Source organism: Temnothorax americanus, unplaced genomic scaffold (genome assembly GCF_048541705.1).
Source record: "Temnothorax americanus isolate GAGA-0224 unplaced genomic scaffold, ASM4854170v1 Scaffold19, whole genome shotgun sequence".
NCBI lineage: Eukaryota > Metazoa > Arthropoda > Insecta > Hymenoptera > Formicidae > Temnothorax > Temnothorax americanus.
Window position 1 is genome coordinate 629,410 of NW_027509329.1, and position 22,254 is coordinate 651,663.

At 40.2% G+C, this 22,254-nt stretch overlaps 1 protein-coding gene and 1 long non-coding RNA gene across 3 annotated transcripts in view; one reads left to right on the forward strand and one right to left on the reverse strand.

The window, feature by feature from the left end:
• The window catches only part of LOC143896629 (uncharacterized), a 78,228-nt gene extending 77,044 nt beyond the window's left edge, over positions 1 to 1,184 (reverse strand). The window contains exons 1-2 of one of the 2 annotated variants that reach the window (XR_013256712.1): positions 1,029 to 1,182; positions 733 to 920 (exon numbers count right to left, since the gene is read on the reverse strand). This is a non-coding gene — a long non-coding RNA (uncharacterized LOC143896629). Of the gene's footprint in view, positions 1 to 732; positions 921 to 1,028 lie in introns of both variants that reach the window. The other variant, XR_013256714.1, reaches the window with a different exon arrangement.
• Positions 1,185 to 1,368: 184 nt separating this feature from the next.
• LOC143896622 (Krueppel-like factor 6) overlaps positions 1,369 to 22,254 on the forward strand; it is a 343,503-nt gene continuing 322,617 nt past the window's right edge. Inside the window, exon 1 of the mRNA XM_077404572.1 lies at positions 1,369 to 2,870. Coding sequence (XP_077260698.1) covers positions 2,766 to 2,870 — 105 coding nt within the window. The 5' untranslated portion in view covers positions 1,369 to 2,765. The remainder of the gene's footprint in view (positions 2,871 to 22,254) is intronic.

Here is a 22,254-nt window from a genome sequence, read left to right on the forward strand (position 1 = left end):
AGAAACCTGAATGGTCGATCCACATTGGCCACGTTGTGAAAGTAAGACAGATGCATGAGTTATAGGCGACCTTTACTGTACTGTCGCTTGAATGGGAAATCCGAAGCGCATATTGCCCATATATGCGTAATTCGAATGAATCGGCTTGCGAAGATAATAGCTACAATGCTGCGATATGAAATGATGTCCGATTCATACAATCATTTGCAGAATTGTGCAATTAAAGCGCAAATTATGGAAGATTTTCCTCGCTGCTGGGAGAATTGTGATGTAAAGAAACCATCAACTCTGGCAAAGAATTTATTTTGCGCATTTTTTAGTTACGTAAATACTCTCCAGGTTATATCCCGCGAAATGAAAAAAATTCCGCGATAAAATTTCCAGAATTATACTGTTATCGTAACATTGTGAAATATTTCTGTTTCCTGCATATGAAGAATTAAATTATTTTAAAATGTATTGGAAATTGATATACATTTTCACACGCGTGTATGTGTGAAAATGCGCACAATGTAAAAGAAGAGCCTTTGGAAATTTATGTGACATTGATTATCTCATTTATGTGACGACGACAATTAATTGTCTGCGAGCGCTCGTTTATTTTCGGAAATGCATATATATTTCGATATTTTGATCGGCAGATTGAATCAAACATGTTTATAAATCGCATTCGTATATGCATACCTAAAGTAGTTTGAAACAAATAAATCATTTTCGCATACGTATACGTACCTTACTTCAGGTCCGTTCCCTTCCTCGTCGACACCGTCGAAAGTTGAGAACGTCGATGGAGATTTCGTGCCATGGTATCTACTTTTTTACTTTCGTACACGTATTTAAAATCAGGGATGTTGGCTCTCGGTACGAATTTAGCATCCCCCTTCTGTCAAACGAAAATGTCGCGTTAAACAGCTCGAGCACTAATAAGGTCAGAAACAGATCAAACAGAGCACCGAATTAACCCTGAACAGCACTATAAATTTCGATACACACAATTTACGCCGATTTTGTCCGGTAGGAGTACCAACCTGACGCGAAGGTGTCGGTGAAGACGGTGAAATGTACGACGCAGCGCATCAGCAAATGGTCGTCGATGTGAATTCCTTTCAAACGAATTTGCCTTTTTTTTTTTTCGTTCGCGTCGGTGCCTCATTTGCTCGATTGCTCGCGCGCGCACACAAACGCACACGCACACCGCACACGCACGTACCCGGCCGCGCGGCGTCGCGACGTCACCGATCAGTGCTGCCGCGGCGTCGCGCACGGCCGTTCGCAGTGGTATACGACTCGCGCGCGCTCGGCAACGTTCGGCCGCGCTCGGGCCTCCTCGCGCAGGCAGTTACGGCGAGGAACGTCAGTTACTCTTCGACACTCGCGCGGAAGAGTCTTGCGCGTGTTTAGCGGTCGGGGATATTCGCCGGGTCCCTATCGCGGAGTGCGAGTAATCTCGTTCAAAGGTGTTTCCTCCGATCCCCCTCGGTGATCGCGCGCGGGCGAGAATCGTGACACGCGCAGTATCGCGGAGATCTTCATCCGGGTGTACGGCGAGAAGTTGGCGGAGAACGCGAGAACCGGCGTCGAGAGATCTCGGCGCGCGCGCGCGCGCGACAGATAAAAGCCGGCTACGCGACGAGTACGATACGCGGAACGGCAGCCGGGAGATATATAGAGAGGGACGGCCCGGCGCGCGCGCGTGTGTGTTTTCGCCGTTTTAACAGTGAATGCGCGAGTTTTCGTCGTCGGAAGTTAAACGCGCAGCGAGATACCGCGCGCGCGGACGCGGATGGATGTCTGAAGTGAAGTAAGAAGCAAGAGAGCAATAAGAGCGAGGAGCGAGAGAGGGAGGCCCCCGGGAAACCCGGCAGTCAGCCGCACGGACGACTTCAGGCCGGCATTTTGACGTTTGCTCCGCGTGTCTTCCCCCCTCCGCGTTCCCTCCCCGCGTGTGATGAATGCCGTCGCAGGTGAGACGTGCACGCGACGCCAGCAGACAGAGCGTCGAGCCGCACGAGTGATGCCTTGTTCGCAGTGAGATTTTTTTCCCTCCCCCTCCCCCTAGGTCGTTTTCGCGGTTTTCTCGCCGCGCGGCAGTTAGCGGCGTCCGTCTACGATAACGAGCGGCAGGGCAGGGACGACGCGGCGGGTACGCCGGGTACAGTTCTTCCTCGGTCGTCGCGCGAGAGGTACGGAGAAGAGGAAAGGGTGAAAGAGAGAGAGAGAGAGAGAGAGAGAGAAAGAAGGAAAGAGAGAAAAGTGCGCGCGTCCGCGGACACCGGCGGGTATCGGGAGCCGTTATCGGGAAGTGTGGCGGCGGAGAATTTCACGCGACTCCATAACCGTCCCAGGATCCTCGCGGCGACGCGCGGCGCGCTCCGTCGCTCGCCGCCGGCATTCTCTCGCGTCCTCTGTATATACGGTGGTGGGGAGGGCTCTCGCCTCTTCCCCGATGATACGCACGTGCGCTCGCCGCTACTCGCTACTACGTTTACGTGCGTGCGTGCGTCCGGGACGCGTTCAGTGAATCGAGTTCGTATAGTATCTCGTCGCGCGAGTGACGCGAGTTGTGTCCCCGTGCCGGTCAGTCAGTATACATCGTTCTCGTTCTCAGGGTCATTCAGTTCTCGGTTCGGTTCAGTTTGAGATTACGCTTACGCGGGCTCGCCGCCGCCGCCGCCGCCGCCGCTGCGTTTCCGTGTGTGTGTGGGGCACCTGCCGCTTGAAGAAGGAGGCCGAAGCGGAGAGGACTTTCGCAGCCGCGCGTAGCCATGGATACGCTCCTACCGAGCGGCAATATATTTCGAGAGCTGCAGGACATACACGACACCGGATACTTCTCGGCCCAGCCGTCGCTCGAGGATCACTGGCAACAGGTATGGACGCACCGCGGCTCATTCATTCGACCCGTTATCGCGAATCGATCGAACGGCAGGTTGCCGCGCGCTGCCTTATCCCCCCCCCCCGCCCTATCGATTTTCGTCGGGGTCTTTTAAAGACTGTTAAAAGATATCGCGAGACGTAAACCCGTGTAGATAAGATAATAATTTTGTACGCGTTAAATATACGTAAAACGGCGTCTCATATTTCTCCTTGTTATCGCACAAACGATGTTTCTAAATTAACTCTCGAGCGACAATTTCGACCTTTTCGAGTTTTTCTCCTCGGAGAGACGAAGGAGATGATTTACGAGATAATTTAGAACTTTTCTTGCACGCGCAACGTTGAGGAAGTCGATACGAGCCGAGACGGGATAATCTAGCGCCGAATTAGGGTTGCCGTGCAAGCAATACGGTGCCACGTGCCGACAAAAGTTACTAATGCGGTATAGAATACCGGCGCTCCCCAAACCGGCTTTCGCTGTTTGACAGTTTGTGTCGAATGTTTCTATTTATTACCTCTTTAAGGGGACAAAAGCAAAGCAGAGGAGGGCTCGGTAGGTATATACATATATATACTGTCTCCCTCCCTTCCCCTCCCGTTCATTCATTCATTCCCTACACCGAGCGCGTTTCGAGCAAGTCGACCGCCGCCGCCACCGCGCCGTTTAGCTTCGTTTACGAATCGTGGTTGGTGACCTTTGACCTTCTCGTCGCGGCCGATGTCGAATGCTTGCGCCGCGCGTTTCAGAGAAGCGTTCGCGTATACTTGCGCGGAAAAAAACGGAAATTGTCGCACCGCGCGCGAACGCGCCGGCCCGTAAGATTTGCGACATCGCGATGGAAACGGTGGTACGTTGACCTCCGTCCCTCCCGCGCGACGCGCGATCCTTCGCCGTCCTTCGCGCGAGCGTGACATTTGTCAAGATGCGAAAACCTGCGAACGAGAAATTGCGATAACGCGCAAGAACGATCGCCGGGCTCTTCCGGTGCAAAGACTTTAACGGCGCGATAAATCTCGCGTTACATCGTGTCTATATCGGGATCACGATGAAATAGGTCGACTGATATAAGTATGTTTCACATATCAATCGCGATTGTTATTCTCAACATAGCGTTCCTAGATTTTTGTGAAAACCATTATGAATATACGTATAATTTAAGCGACCTGCGCTCCCAACTTCGAGTTACGTCATTTTTTTAAAATTAACTTTCGTAAATGCTCGTATAGTGTATTATATCAGTACAAAANTACCTTTTTCAAAAAAGGTAAAAAAAGGGCGCCAAGTACACGCGTGGTTGTTACCTCGAAAAAAGACCCAAGTGGTAGTATCATTAATTTTATTCAAAAATAAATAAAATCTATTCTAACCTAGGTGGTAGTAGCTTTATTAATTTTTAAACAAAATTATTAAATTATAAAATAAAAATATTTAATTAAAGTAAAATAAATAAATTTTTCTTGTAAAAAACTTGGCGCTGCTTTTTTAAGGTTCTAAAAAAGCAGCGCCAAGTTTTTTACAAGAAAAATTTATTTATTTTACTTTAATTAAATATTTTTATTTTATAATTTAATAATTTTGTTTAAAAATTAATAAAGCTACTACCACCTAGGTTAGAATAGATTTTATTTATTTAAAATTAATGACACTACCACTTGGCTTTTTTCGAGGTAACAACATACACTGTGCATGTACTTGGCACCTTTTTTTACCTTTTTGAAGAAAGTAATTTTGTACTGATATCATGCGTTTTGTAGTGTTACGCATCCTCTTCTAAAAAGGGCATGTCATCTATACGATCTATCGAATCTGTCGAAATATTGTTGTCGCTTTTCCGCTTTTCTCGTCCTGCTGCCGAGAGATCATCCTATAAATACTAAATAAATTATATACATGTATAATATAAATATAAATAATTTTAATTACACACACACACACACACACACACACACACACACACACACACACACACACTACGTTTACGCGAACGTTACTTCTGTAGTAACTTACGATAATTCCTTCGCGTAAACGGGATTTTGTAGTAACTTACGATAATTTACTCCGCGTAAACGAGTGAATTATCGTAAGTTACTACAGAAGTAACACTCGCGTAAACGTAGTACACACACACACACACACACACACACACACACACACACACTATCTGTCACGTATACTATGTTTACGCGAGCGTTTTACTTCCGTAGTAACTTATACGATAATTCCTCCACGTAAATGGAGATTCTGTAGCAACTTATGATAATTCATCCCGCGTAAACGAGTAATGCCGGGATTACGATGAATTTAACGTAACGGGACGCGACGGACGCGAAGTAACGTAACGTAAACTTAAGAAATTACGATCGCCGTAACGTGAAGCAGCGTGCATTTCAGAAATGATTTGACAGCTTGGTATGAATAGAAGGTTAAGATTAATGTTATTTTTAAATTACGGCGATCGTAATTTCTTAAGTTCACGTTACGTTACTTCGCGTCCGTCGCGTCCCGTTACGTTAAATTCATCGTAATCCTGGCATAAATTATCGTAAGTTACTACAGAAGTAACGCTCGCGTAAACATACAGTTTGACAACTTTTACAAGGCAGCATATACGTACGTGTTTGTACGATTTTGTAGATACACCTTCCTTCTTAAAGATCTCTCGGCATCAGCTCTTTACGGTCAATACTTATATATATTTCACTATCTGTCACGACGCGGCAACGGTCACGACTATCACACACTTACACTTATCCTTTTCTAGGTTGTAAAAAACTGTCACGCACTGCGACAGTGCACGAGTGCGCTCTCGTGTCAAAAATGGGAAAGTGACACACCAGCCGCCATTTTTGTCCGACGTGGACGTTTCTTAAAAAAAAATTTTCCACATTTGGTCTTTGCATTGCAATATCTTCGCTCGTAGGGCACGTAACGAAAAAAAAGACTCTTATTTATAAATCAAACCCCAAGCTATCGATCGAACCTACTTAGAAGTTGATCCGTTCACTCGTTATTGAGATCTCAAAATCTCGGATACTCGCAACTCATGCGTTCGCGTAAAAGAGTCACGGTGCGTCTCGCTTCGCGCGTACTTGGCGCGAGACACTACCGTGTCTCTAGATCGGATTTCGAAATCGCGTCATTTAATCTTTCGATTCAACGTGTAATCGTTAAAGGGAATGCATTATGGACTGAGAAGCGCGCGCTTTAAATGTATGTCAATCGGGTTTAAAGACCCGATTGTGTGTGTGGTGTGTGCTGTGTACGTTACGGACTTATGATACGCTCACAGAATATATCAGCGGCCAGTTTACTATGGACTTATTTATTAGTGTATCTAGTTCGAAATCGGATACCGAATGGTAACTAATGGTTCTTCCATTTATAATGTGTAATTATAGCTAGTACGAATAATTTATAACTACCTTATCGTCGCGTGATTCACCGCGTTTTAATGTTTCTAATTTTTTTAAATCCGTTATGGAGAAGATTTTTTTTCAACATATAACTGTTTATTCTTTCAAGTTCTTTTACTTTTTTTAGTTTAAGTGTGCATTTATTTGGAGATTTATTTAATGAATTTAACGTTTGAGATGCACGTATCATAAACCGTCGTACGTAATACGTCAATCGGCGTAATTCAAAACGTCAAATATTGCGTCACGATTTATGTCTTGTTAATGATATCTTTATGATAATAATCAACTGTCAAATTAAAATTTCTCGAGGTAAAGCAAGTTTAAAATTATCTTTTGAGCAACATAGTTTTTGTTATTTCTCTCTATTTTTGAAACCAAGAATTTTTTACGCTCGCGCTTTTAACATCGACAGCACCGATTGTCCCTGATATATTCTGGTTGAGGAGAGAATAGGTATATACTTCAAATTAGAACCGAGGAATTTGCCGTAAAGTTCGACGTGGTCGTACACGTTAACGTCTCGTTGGAAATTTGCAGAGTTCGTCGGATGATCGATCGTGAGGTGCGCGCACGATGTATTCCCGGAATTTAAAAGGCAGACACGCACACACACATCAAAATCTCGCTCCACTCGGGAAGCCCAAGGCCGCATTAGATCGGCGTGTATATGTATGCGTTCAGTGACGCGCACGGGTATTCGCTATAGACGCCGCTCCGCGTCCTGTTTGTTTACGAGTGTGCAATGACCTTACTCTGGAGCCGGCCGGCGTAAGAGGGACGGCACTCGTTCCCCATTCAATATCTGAGGCAGTAGAGTGCGTTTTTTTTCTCCCTTTCTACCGCGCCGCGCGCCGCGCCGGTGTGGTAACAGTATATCGCAAGCGCTTTTTCAGGTTCCGCCGCCGCGCCACGAGAAAATACGATGTCGTGATCCATTTAACCCTTTATTTGGTAACGTTGCCCTCAAGCGGCATCGATTTGAACCGTTTATCGGGACGACTTGTCGGCATCGAATTTCTTTCGTCCGTCAATTCTTTGGCCAATTAGAACGTCCGCTTCTCGATTCGCGATATTAATTGAATATTATTAATTGTTAAATTGAAAAATCCGCGTGTATCTTAACTTATTTCTATTGATTTTCGAGATACATAATTTATCGTGGAGTCTGAAATAGTTATTTAAAATGATAATTGATAAGGAACATAATTGATTTCAAAATTACTTTTTATTAAAGTTGGTATCATTGAACAATGATTTTTACGCGTACGCGTAAATATTCATTGATATCACCTATGTCCAGAGACTTTTATAATTATATAAATTTAATGCCAAAAAAGGTTTTTTAAGAGAACTAATATATAGATAAAATAACAGACGCAATGCACAAACTTGATTAATTTGTTTGTTATACTGTAGGATGTGTGTGGAAATGCAAGAAAAAGTAAAAAAAATTGATAAATATCTTTCTTGCGCGTGGCCTTCGTATAATTTGCATATTGCAGCAGAGTCGTAGCTCTCCCGATTACGAACGAGTAAAGGGGACGTTTATCGCAAGAAAATTTTGATCGATCGCTTGGCACTCGTACGAGTCGTACGTTTGACTCGCTCCCGCCCGGTTTGCGATTGGCGAGTTGCCTAATTGAATGTCTCCGAGCTTTTCCAACGGAAAACCGCTGGCGCGCGAGGCGTTTGTCATTAATTACTCGTACGATCGTTTGACCGAGTGCCGCTTATCATCGCTGGATCGCGCGGGGAAAAAGCACGTAAAAACGAGGGAAAGGAAGAAGAATAAACGATACGCGACGTCGCGCATCGATATTTCGCGTAATCGCGTGATCATGCGAGGCATATGGCGCCAATGCACGTGTCGACAGTGTCCGATAATGCGATTTGACAGGTGCTTCGTCCCGAGTTTTTTGTATTTTGAACTTTACGCGATCTCGTCCATCAAACTGTTTCGACACGCATCAGTTATATCTCTACGCATGACAAAGCGGCCTGATGCGCGTGTATGCCCAGGCATCCGTCGCTATCTACATATACGTTCTATACGTAGAGCCGATTTGTAATTTCTTTTTTAAAGGACTCTTACACTACAAGTAGTATTACGTACTATGGTGAGATTACTATATTTATACATACTCAAAAATTAGTACAATAATTTTAAATGATTCCATATATTCTCCCTCTCTTTATGTATAAGTATGTCGCTCATTTGTTACAACTACGATATAATTAAAAAATTGTCATTTTTGAATTATTTGCAAAAGAACGGTGAGAATTTAATACACCGATTGAAGGGCTAATATTTTTATTTCTCCACACAATCGGTTATTACATCAAAATCATATTTAAAAGTAATATTACAAAATTTCAATGATTCAAAACATTCGAACTCTTTTCCTGGAAAATTTTGTTTTTTTCAATTATGTCATCATTGCAGCAATTGAGCTATATATTCTTTATATTATTCTCCATTATATTATATATTTACATATTATATATCTATTATATTATATTTATATTATTCTATATTATTCTCTATGTGTGTAGATTTCATGTGCTATATTTTTTTTACATCTGGCAATGTGAGATTTTTAATGATTTTTTTCTGTGAAAACTCACCAGCTCATATCTCATTTGTGTATGAAAAATTGAAATATCGACCATTATTTCTCTTTGGTTTTTAACATTTATGTCTAGACAGTATAATGGTGAAATATTTAGCGGGTTATACACATGCATTTATTTCATCAGTAAAACTACCATAAACGTCATTAATTCTAATATAGTACAAATCCGTGATTGAGCTTATCGGTCTTATACCCTGTCGCGATACGAGGTTTTCTCATGGCAAAATTTTTTCTCGATATCGACACGTCGCGGTAAAAAGGTTCGTAATTGCACGCGATTGTTTTAAATGCGCAAAGCATGCAGCAATGCAGCTGCTATCGAATTTAACATCGCGGAAGTTATTACTCAGCCTGAGAGACAGTTCTGTGGCTGCGGAAGATACGCCAACGCGCGTTTCCCTCGCCGCTACTGATACTGCGGATTCGTCGCGACAAGAATATTTATTCGTAATAATTCTCTTTTTATACGATTTTTCAATGTTTTACTTCTTTTATAAATTGTAAGAAAATCTAATATCTCGCCACTTAAGGTAAATGTACCAATTCCTGGACACGTACCTATGTCTGGACATTTTTATCATTTTAGTTAAATAAGTTATAATGTTAACATATTTTTCTTGTATTATATTTTTATCTGTGATTTTTTCGCGTTATCTATACTTATTTAAAAACTAAAATGATAAAGGTGTTCCAGACACAGGTCTTAAGTGTCCCGACATTGGTACATTTATCTTACCTCTTCTGCATTTTTCATATTTCGTATCTTGTGATAAGTTCTAAATCCTATAAACGAAACTGATATTTCATTAAATATTTCATCAAGTATATTTTTAAATAAAAGAATTTGAAAGTTAATTGCGGCAGACATCGTAAAATAAAGATCATGAGATTTATCGGTGCGGAAGAGAGAGAGAAAGAGAGAGAGAGAGAAAGAGCTAATTATTATTTAAAAAAATAAGTGCGACTTTGTTGTGCGAAGTCTATAACGTTATAATTTTCATATTAAAGTATTTGTATACGAATGACAGCATTGGAGGATTACATCCAAACAGGTTGTCGATATACATCGAAATTCAATATTTATATAACGTTTGTGCCCGGTACTCGATTCTGTCATAGACAGATATGCCGTGAATTAAAATTTCCTCCTTTTCGAGACACTATATGCAATATCCCAGATTGGATTCTGGCGCCATTCGGCAAGTCGCGCTGATTGTTTTCCACGATTTTTGCGATTTACCGAGCCAAAAACTTGTCTGCACGTTAGTAAAACGCGTACGCTTCATCTTCGTCACCAAATAAATACATTTAGCGCAAGCCTGTTTACCGGGATGCGCGCGCACGATATAATCGCCTTCATAACGATCTAGTCGTACAACCTTCGCATTTTACGACTATGTGTAAAATGCGCGTAAAAGCTTCAATGATCCTAGACGGGAACCGGTACAAACATCGGCGCGCGTGAATTATATGCCTCTGACGCTCTGACGCTTGTGCCAGCATTGGCAATGTGCGAGGCAATGTGTTTTTTTCCTCTTCTCTTTCACTCTTCCTATTCGTCCTTGTTCCTCTATTTCTTTCTATTATTCCTGTTCTCTTTTTATCTCATTTAACCAGTTAACATTTCTTCACTCACGAGTTAACTTGACGCATCGCATTACGACATACTTCGTCCGTGTGACATTTTACGATCCGCTTCGGTACACGAATGTTTCACAATTCTGTGTCGTGCGTATATATCTCTGACAATGTTTTCCCTAATACACGACAATTGATTATCAATTTTCATACGATTTTACGTTTACTACACGTATGTTGCTTATACTTCGATATTCGATGGTTATATCGTACCATAGTACAGTCATTTGGTCGCAAAAGAAGCGGTTACCTGGAAAGTTTTCCGGGAGTTTTGAAAATTGGTAGATTTATATATTTTGATGTGCTCTTTCCGAATTTCAACTTTGCCACCTCGTATCTTTGCCGCTCGCGCCGCCATATTGGAAAAATGGCGCCTAAAAGCAGTTTTTTGACAATATCTCCTTTCCGACTCATCCCACGATAAAAACATTTATATACAAAATAAAACTAGAGAAAATTTCCTACAATTTATGTAATAACCATTTTTTTCGTAAAATTAATAGTTTTGGCGTACGAGCGCCGCAAAATGTAGTTCAACACGCGTTTTGGCCTAAAAACTCATTTCCACACCACCTTGAGGTAGAGTAAGCGGCGCGTTTTTTTTACCGTGGTATCCCCAGTAGGCCTAGTCCACATGTAATTTACTATTTTAAAATTTAGCGCATTCTTCTTCGCTTCGCTGTTCTTGATGGACCAGGTGCGAGTTCGTCATTAGTACTGATCGAAATTTCTTCCACATCATCCGCGATGGGATTATCAGTTTCATCGCAATGCATCGTGAACCACTATCGACCTCAGTCCCACCAAAAGTTTATCCTTCTTATCCTTTCTTTTAATACTTGACTTACGAAAAGTCTCCAATCCTTTTTCCTTCACTTCAATCACTTCATTTTCTTGCAATGGATTAGCACAAATAAAACAGTTTACTTTATTAGAAGCCATGGCTCTATAAATGCAAACGACACTGTGAAACGATAGACTAATGACGATGAACTCGCAACATCTGGGCTGCGTTCCACTTATCGCTCACAATGCTCGCGAGCATCATTTCGTTCTTGTTTAACATTTGACAAACAATATCCATCAAGAACAGCGAAGCGAAGAAGAATGCGCTAAATTTTAGAATAGTGAATTGCATGTGGACTAAGCTTATTGGGGATACCACGGTAAAAAAAACGCGCCGCTTACTCTACCTCAAGGTGGTGTGGAAATGAGTTTTTAGGCCAAAACGCGTGTTGAACTACATTTTGCGGCGCTCGTACGCCAAAACTATTAATTTTACGAAAAAAATGGTTATTACATAAATTGTAGGAAATTTTCTCTAGTTTTATTTTGTATATAAACGTTTTTATCGTGGAATGAGTCGGGAAGGAGATATTGTCAAAAAACTGCTTTTAGGCGCCATTTTTCCAATATGGCGGCGCGAGCGGCAAAGATACGAGGTGGCAAAGTTGAAATTCGGAAAGAGCACATCGAAATATATAAATCTACCAATTTTCAAAACTCCCGGAAAACTTTCCAGGCAAAACTACCAAATGACTGTACTACCAGGCAATACGCGATTTTGTTTTCATGGAAATTGTAATAGACAAATTGATTTATTTTTTTGGTGCGACAATGTTCATCGGGGTCAGAGTAACTTTTATCTGATTTAAAATAGTATGAATGAAAAACACAAACACATGACACATTGGTGCTTACTAATTTTGCAAATATAAAACTCGTGCGAAAACGCTACGAATTAGCGATTCCGGTGTAGTTTTATTTAATTCGAAAAGATATAAAGCATTGGTATATTTTTCCCAATATTTTCGATACAACGTTTTTCCAGGGAAGTGCAATTTTATTTGTGCTCCGAAAAATTAAAATACTGGATTTGTTTTCACGTTTGTCGTTAAATTATCAAGTAATATTTTCCACGAAAAAATACAATATTGATTGATTTTATATTCAAGTTGCCATATAGAAACTTTTATTTAGTGTTCCTGGAAAAATAAATTAATGAGAACTTAGCTATTATGTTTTTGGTAACTTTGATGCATGGTAAAATAATTCAACGTATTGTATATCGTGTGGCTCGATGACAGACTTGGTTTTTATGACGCGGCACGTTCTTGCGCATTCCCGAGAAGTTGTACTTCAGGAAGTCGGTTCAGTGCGGTAAGTGTCAGTGCTTCAACCGTTCGAAAAGAATGCAAAAGACTGCGGCTGCTTTTAAACAGCGTCTGACGAGCGAGCGAGTGGAGCGACTCGATCAAGTTTCAAAGTTTTTTTTCTTCGCTCTTTCTCTCTTTCCTTTTCTATAAGATTTATCTTTAATGTAAAACGGGATGATCGTACTTTCTTACATTAAATTGAAACGACTCCAGCGAATAATTTATTTCTCGGCTGTATAACTTTGCTCAATTTGAACTTCTTTGTATATAATTAGAATTTTATATTTGAAAACTGAAGGCTTAAGCGTGACCTATGTAATATGGGACATATATTACATACATGGAATTACATTCTATAATTCTTTTTTGAGTAACCTTTAATATCTGGAATTTTCCACCGCGCGTAATTATGTATGTGTATAATTTTTCTGTCATTTTTATAATTCTATATAATCATTTATGATTTTTCGCATATCTTATTAACAAATTTTCTTACATATTTGTGATATTTGTTTAATTTAGTTTCATCAACTGACTTTACTCTCGATTCTATTCTCTTTCCAAATATGCTAATACTCAAAGATATTTTTGGTGAATAGGCCTGACCTTCTGTTTCTAACTAGTACGCGTATGATCCCGGTTGTATTCGGCTTCTCGTTCTCTTGCCTTTTCGTATCTTATGTTTCTCCCGCGTTCGCGCCGCGAATGCACGCGATGACGTGAGAAACAATAGTCGGTCTCTGTACAATGGGCCGTCATGAGAGTGATGCGAAAGAATGCCACATTGTATAGCTCGTCGTGGCTGCGGAACGTGGCATTGTTAACCTTCGATGGCACAATTCTCCTTTTCGGATCGTGTCTAACGTGTCTTCTCCGTCGGTGGCACTTGTGGAATCTGCAGACTTGACACCTAGCGTTCGTTGTCACTAACTCGCGTCGATACCGCGATGTCGATTCCGTCACGAGGCGAAATCTGGACGTACTTCGTAAATACTATGTCATATCGATCTGTAAAAACGTATAGCTTTCATTTGAAATGTTTCGACATGTTTTCCGTGTATTATTTTTAACATATATTACTTTTAAAAAAATATTTGTTAATTCGACATGTTGACGTACTAACCAATAACTGGCGTTTTTACGCATCGCAGAAATTTCATACAACTTTTTTCAAGTTATATTGCATTCTGGTTTTATTTTAAAGAATATATGTACTATAAAAAGCTACGTATACGTTCGATGTTAACGATATGTACTCAATTTAAATTTCATATAGGCAATATTTTATCCTTCGATTTTTTCTTACATCAATTTAAAAAACTAGAGGATTGCGATTGCATTCCTTTTTTTATTTCCGCTGCATGATACGTAAGAGTTAGAATGATGAGGGACAATATTAAGAGAAGAAATTCCTTTTATCGGACAGGATATACAAGGAATGTTGCCACGTCGGACACGAGCGGTAGCTGATCACGTTCGTGCGTTGCTCCCTTTCTCCTTTTCGCAACGACGCGCGATGCGCGCAAATGTCGGCAGCGAGTCCGGTTGGAACGCGGCGACGGCGACGGCGGTTATTTCTGAGTTTCTGCTAGTGCACTCACTGCCGAGGCATTCGCGTTTTATGTTTCGCGCGTGTGCCAGAACAAGATCGTCGTCAACTCGCTCGTTCGTGCGATACGTTTGGGGAGCCATACGCACGACGCGTTCCCTCGTTCATCATAGCTGGGTCACCCCCGCAAGATAGATCTATTAACCCTACTGTCATTACAAGAGCGGGAGGGTGATGAGGAGAGATAATTTTGAATTCGCACGCGCGTAGCGGATGCGTCTTTCTCGGTTAGATTGCGAAACTCGTTGCGAAATATTTATCATTATCGGAGGATTTATCGTGGATCGTTATGGATCGCGTGGATAATCGAGGCTCTATCTCGGAAACTTATTATCGTACATGGCCAATAAAAGTGTAAAGTAGATCTGTCGAATGATAGTCCCATCGGATAGGAAGGTAGCCTTTTGCCAGAAGAAGAAGGGGACGTATGCACGTACGTTTAATCTTGCGATCCGGGTCGCGGAGGTCGATGGTAAAGTGTTAGAACCGGAAATGCGGGAAGACGACTGCTTACGGAACAAGTATACGCGTTCTTGCCGAGAGCGGACGATAAAACAGAGAGATGGAGAGAGGGAAACGGAGAGCTAGGGAAAGATGGAAGGAACATCGGGAAAGCTGATAGAAAAAGACGATGCAGGTGATCAAACCGGTCGCTCGGTATTACGCTAAAGCTGCGGTAGAAATTACGTGCTCTGAAAAAACGTTGCCTCGAGAATCCGTACCTTCTATTTCCAATTAAGATAACTATCTCGCATGAATCGCTATCACTAGCGTACGGTTCGAGGCATTTTTCAATATTTTTGGATTGCGCGAATATGGATTTGTATCGAAACTATAACTTCTCTCTCTCTCTCTGCTCTCTTGGAACTCTCGCTCTTGCTATATTGTTACACATTTATAAAACGTCATAATAGCAATTAATAAGAAAGTATGTCTAATGGAAAGAATTACAACATTTTGAGAGATTTTTGTTAGAAATTAAATTTAGAGTGCTTAGACAAGCGTTGACGTTGAAAATAATTTAATTTCTTTCAATTTAATCAAATTTGTGTGTAAAATTTTTTTTATATTGTTGGGACAATTAAAAAACGTTAATACTCGGTCAAAACATCATTTAATTGACAACTATCGAATTAACAGTCAATGCTCTTTATTTTAAGTACTTTTTAGACACAACGGACGGACGCTAATCGGTTCGTTGATGCAGTTGATGAAATTTAAACACAGTGATGGCATTTAATGATGAAGAACTCGAGTACAAACAGACGGTCGGGCTTCGTTAATAGTTGACCATTTTCGGTGGTACAATCGGCGGCGGAAGATTCGCCCGACGGATAGTCACGCTCGAATTAACGAGCTTTGCGTGAACGAGCGGCTTCGTGGTAAACGAAACGCCGAGAACGGAACAGCGAGCGGGGGAAAACGGCGCAAAACCGAAAAGAGAAACAAAGGACCGATAAAAACAAATTGGTTCTCCTCTCCGCGCCCGTTTGTCCATCGTTCGGCCCGCCGTCGGGCTCGATCGGTTCGACAAATTTTGCGGTCCTTCCGTATACACATTCACACATAGGTATATACGCGAATACTTGCGCGCGGTATAAGGACATATAATCTTGTTAAAATTTATCGACGAACGCCCGCATGACGCGTAGTATCAGTTGTTTGCCGAGTATACGTGCAAACGTGACGATATGCCTTGCTACATGTGACTGCAGTTGATAAATGATCGAGGATAAATTATATCAATCGTACAGTATAAAAATGTATTTTATATTATTTTATTAGTAAGAAATTGTCCAATTTTGTTGTTTAATATTTTTATTGAAATAACTTTGGTATATATTTTTGACAAATAATACTTAAAATAACTATTTAATTATACACATGTATACATATATATTTATAATATATATAACGCATATTGCAGATAACTTGCCCACTCGTGACATCATCACTGCTCAGACGCAGTATTTGGTTTATTGTTTTGATTGCATGCTTTTAGACCGATTGCATTTTATTCTCTCGAAAAACGAGACATTGAAACAAATTTTCATCCGCGAGCTTTATGCATTAAATCTCTATCGTTTTAAGATAATTATCCGCATGCAATAAAAGAAGCAAACTATTTACCGGGGCAGCATCGCAACTATATTCTATTTAAATCACGTGTAATCCACTGGCGACGAAAAGTACAAAAATACATTATTCTCTCTTTCGGCTTGAAAGCCGCAGATAACGGTTACGATTATCGCTTCACTGAGCTCGATTGTTGTATTGTTCCGCACTCGCGTACTTTGCATTGAATAGCGCACGAGTGAGAAAAGTACAAGGTACAAGACTATGAATTAGGTTACATTATTGTTGACTCATAACCTTTTTTACTAGTTTCAATCGTAACGTTTCATTAACAAATCGTAGCTAAGTGTATCTTGTGAATGCTTTTAAATGGCTTAATCAGTTTATTTTACATACACTTATTATTCGTGCATGGGTTATATCGCGGAGATATGGCGGATAGCTATGCGCTACAGGCAAAATTTGAAATCCAGATATGAATACACGTGCGAATTTTATTAATTGCAAGTTTAATTTCGCGTATATGTATGAAATCGACCCAGGATTTTTCCTTCCAAATCTCCATATTTTCGTCGAATACATTTGCATGCTCTTTCGGCGCTCGGTGCGCGGGTACACCGCGCTTTGCATTTTTGCATTCTCCGTGTCGTGAATTTTGCATCCTGCGCTTTGTCCGCCGTATAAAAAAATATTAAGGATATTCGCGGTAAACAAAAAGGGGGTTTAGGTTTTCCAGTGCGAGACAGCCGTTGTTAGAACGGCGTTGCGTCAGTTGGTTAGCCGTTCGTTGTAAATTACATGTTGAAATACAGCAAAGTTTATTCATTAACGCCTCGCGTGTTCGTCAGTATCGTAGTGTGCTCCGATTTCACATACATCTGTAATGCATCGTTTAAACAAATCTTTGTTTTCGCGACTCGAATCGCACGAATCGCACGGTTGCACAATCCGCGATATTCCGCACGCCGTATGCCGGTACGTTATCCGTTTGATGTTCGGCCAATCATATTGATTTAAAACGCGTATTTTTTTGCCAGTCATTTTCAAGTATGACAGATAAAGTAGTTACCATTGCGTTTCTCATAAACGAATCTCCGAAAATATATCAGACATAGATTTTTACACTTTATGTAAAAGTTTTCAGGATTTTATATGCTTATTATATACATTTTACATATTTTTTTCATATAAATATGAAAATGTTACTATGTGTAACGTAACAACTAACAATCAACTTTGTTGGATACTTTGTTAGACGAGTATATTTACACAATTTCTATATGACGTTCCATTATACAGCACATGAAAGCTCGACCCGCGCAATTTGAGCGCAGAGCTTTGTAATTTTTTATTTGTCAATCTATTCCCCTTGTTAACTTAAGGGAAAAATGGCTTACGTCGTTTTCCAGAGAGTTACTGCTATGAAATCTCGACTCATGCACTCACATACCTCTAGGAATGAAATGTAATGGTAATGCTGCAACTGCAGACATGTGTTTACTTTGTCCTTAAATATTTGTTACTTACACAAGGGTCAGCTATACGCTCAGTCGTTATCTAGAAATGTCGAATTTACGGTGGATATGTCGCATTGGTTACCCACTTTTATCGAAAACAAGATAAAAAGGCTCTCGATACAAATATTTTTACAGAACAACAACCGGAGAAAAATCGATTCGCGCGACTTATAAGACACGCGCAGCTGCAATATATACATAGATACAAAGTCAACTGCAAGATTTAACGCGCGAGTGTCGTAGAATTCTCAAAGTTTATCAGACACCCGCTGTTTGTTTACACGGCGACACGTTGAAGTTATTCTTAGCGCTTAGAGTACAGAACATCGTTTAAGTTTAGAGCGGCGCCTTTAAGTCACGTTTCCAAATATCATCGCTGCAAAATCCAAGCACGAGAGCGAAATTCAGGTGAAATCCAATCGCAGCCGCATACTCCGATTTACTTATCATCGGTTTACCATCGAAACTCACGCGCGAACTATAAACTATGCAAAATCGCAAGCTATGTGTAATAGTACTATAATTCGATAATCGATTATTTGGCATTTCGCGCCGCGGACTCAAAGACGGAGTTGTGAATTACAAGCTCCGCGTGCACCTGCGCGGCGATAGCCGACGTATTGCGAGCTGTTTCATCATTAAGGACGTTCACCGGCAAAATCGTTTTCTTAGAATTTTTCTTAAACTTTCAGTATATGTTTAATTAAACGCGTTTTATACGTAGGCGTTTTATTCAATGCCCCTTGCGGTACTAAAATTCGAGATATTCAGCTTCAAAGTTCCGATTATTTTTTTAAACTTTCAGTATATTTTTAATTAAACGCATTTTATACGTAGGCGTTTTATTCAATGCCCCTTGCGGTACTAAAATTTGAGATATTCAGCTTTAAAGTTCCGATTTTTAACACGGGATCCCTATGTTGAGCTCTCTCGACACGGACATTTTAATGAATAATAAGTACAGTTTTCTTAGAATTTTTTTAAAAAAATAGTATAAGATGCCTCATATTATTAGTAACGTGTGACACTAAAGTTCGATATAGCAAGCGGTATTTATTTTTGAGAAATAGTCGTCTAAAGAACACTATCGGACATAATTTTTGTCTGCTCGGAGGCAGAAAGAGGGAGAGATCACTGCGAGACTTGGCAACGTTGCTACCGCTGCGACATATAGGTTAAGTAGAGAACGTCAAGATCTTATGGGCAACGTTATTTAAATCAAGTTATTTAATATTTTTTCTTTATGAGAGAGAGAGAGAGATTCATTATTATTTACTTTTAAAATGCTCAATAAACAAGTAGAACGTACTCATTTATGATTGGTATTGGAAAAATGGAAACGGAACAAAAATTTGCCAGATCGAGTAAAGCTGCGCGGCTAGACGAGTTTCAGACTTTTACGCACGGAAGTAGTTGTCAATCATATCATTACTCCGTGAGTCTGAGTTGAGCACAACTGCCACCGGAGAACGTCCTTAATCGGATATCTGACGCTCTTGAGAAATACTAGATTAGCTTGATTGTGTTTTAATTTTGATCCCGTGAACGATGCGCACCTGTATCCTCCACCGTTTCGCTCTTGCGACGCCGAAAACCCTAATGCGACCCTTCGAGTCGGGATTCTACGTTAATTTTAGTTTCGTACACGATGATACATTTTGAATGAAGTCGTAATCCTGACGGCAGACTTCTCTCAAAGGAAAAGCTCGATCAACGTACTCTCCCTCTCTCTTTCTTTCTCATTCTCTCTTTTTCTCTTGGAAGAGATGCGGATTGAAGTTTCCATGTACTTCCTTATCACGTGTGTCATAAAGTCGCGAATTTACTTGCTCGAAGTATAATTAAAAATGTTTGTGGCAACTCTCTATAGTCTCTATCGAGCTGTCCGTGTTTATTAAAGTTAGATTATCAAGTATGGAAAAGCGAATTTTAACATGATCGATAGTAATATACGTATCATTTGGATACATGATTATGTGACGGGAAATCTATCAAGATGTGTAACCGTTTCGAAATATGTGTGATCATTACGATAATTTCCATGAGTCATCGAGAAGCTATTAAACGTGTTTTGCGATTAATTAATAATTGATTTGATTTATTACCGATGAGTCAGTCTTGCAAAATAATCTTTATACGAGTATTGATTAAACAGCTGAAACTTTTAATAACGAAACGTAGTATATTGTGCATACTGCATACATATTTGCGAGTTAAAAGGATTTTAAAAAAGAAAAGTCTATATGTCTGCTATACTGTTGAATAAAATTGTTTTTGAACAAGTAGATAAAAATACAAACTAGTAATAGTCTAAATAATATATGGAAAATGAACTATATCAATTATCAAAAAGAAAAGAGTTCGCATCTAAAAGAAACTTGTTTTACTTCATATTAACCTAGATTACTCTCCAAACTTCAATGACAAAAGAAAGAAATAACGAATAATAGGTATAATTTTGTCATTTTAGTTCCGTTAATTTTAATGCATAAGATTTGTCAATAATATAAGCAGATCGACAGACATTTTTTCCGCCGACTCGAGCAAAAGTCAGGTCACAGGCCATTCATATATAGTCAGGTCTTATATATGTATAAGATCTTACTATGAATACAGGCCATAGTTTCGATCAGCGTCTTTTGGTTACAACAACGACGCATCTTTCTCACGGGCGGAAGCGGAGCGCGAGGTCGTTCCTTGTTGAGGCAGCACCAACACCAGCCGCATGCCGTTAACAACTGGCAGACGCGTGTTAATGGGTTTCAGCTCTGTAAATATATTAAGGCTGCTCGTCGCGCCGTTAATCGCCGTTACAACGTGCGCGATGAGGGCATTCCGCACAACTTAGACGCGTGTATTAATCATCGGCGAGGCGCGTACGATGCGTGCGATTACTTATGTGTGGGACAATTAATTTTGATACGCGGATACAAACACGTGTTTAGAGAGAGAGAGTCCGCATCATTCACAAGAAAATAATTACTCTTAATATTTTTTAACGGCAAGTTAAATTGGCAAGTTAAATTGCAGTTCATGTAAGTACTTTATTTGTACCGTTGACCGAAGGTCTTATGTAAATTTTTTCCTGCGACGATCTTCATTCGAGGTCGCGCGATTTATATCTCGCTTACATTAATTAAACTTGGTTGCAATCGATATATCTTGAAACATTCCGTATAAATGTCTCAATTATATCTGTCGCAATTTTTGAATTTTAAATCGCTACGTATATATCTGTCTCTGGGCGTTCGGTTTGTCTTGGTTATGTTGAAATGAACTCAGAATACACTTATTGCTTATCAAATGATAAAAAAACTTTTCGTAAATCTTTGTTACTGCATATTTAACAAGTCTGCGCTGCAGGCGGGTAAGTAGGTGTTGAAGGGCGTTGCATTAGCAACATGGAATATTTTGTGAGAGCATCTGGAAGCGATGCAACCGTCGGGGATCTGCTTTTTTAGATGATTAGTATCCTGGGAGAAAAAGTACATCACGATGTATATTTTTGCTTCTCTTTTTAAACATTGCGGTATATTTCCTTCCTCGTTGCATTTTTGCGTACTTTAAAAATAATAAAGAAGGGAAATGTATCTTTTAATCGTCGTCACTTCTCATGTATCGTATAACACTTGAACGTTAATCGCAATATTGTATTTCTTATCCAACCTTATAATATGTATTGTCGTTCGGGAGATAGCTTTTCCGTGTCTTTGATTAATTTTATCATTTTACCACTTTAAAGAATTTGACGTGAATCAAATCGATATTGCTCGATTTCTTTACCATAAGAGAATGCTTAAAACAATAGAGTATTCCAATATTCGTTCGTTATGAAATACTACAAGTATACTTTTGATATTATTTAAGAAAAGTCTTAATTTGAGGAAAAAATCAGTTAATATCGCGGGTATTGCTTATAATAATTATAGAAGAAGCTTACGCCGTCAAAAATTTATGAAATAATGTATATTCTATTTAATACTGTTTTTTTACAGTCTCAGGTGTTAATATCTAATATTGAATTGATAGAATGAGTATCACTGGGATATCTTGAGCGCTGCATTTGTGTCGCAACAGAGCATCTTTGATGTTAATGAGCTAGATTGGAAAGCTGTCTCGCGTTTGAAAGTTAAGTATCGAACGGCGAGAACGCGCGATTGGTGTTTCTCCCGTATGGTATCAGGGGACGTTTAAGATGAACACGACGCCGATCATGTATATATGTGTCTGCCGATCGTATGACGATGCACGTACGACGCAAGGACGGCGTGTTTAATTTCATGAATGAAATCTAAATAAATCAGTGCGCCGTGTTATTACGAGGTGTAGCA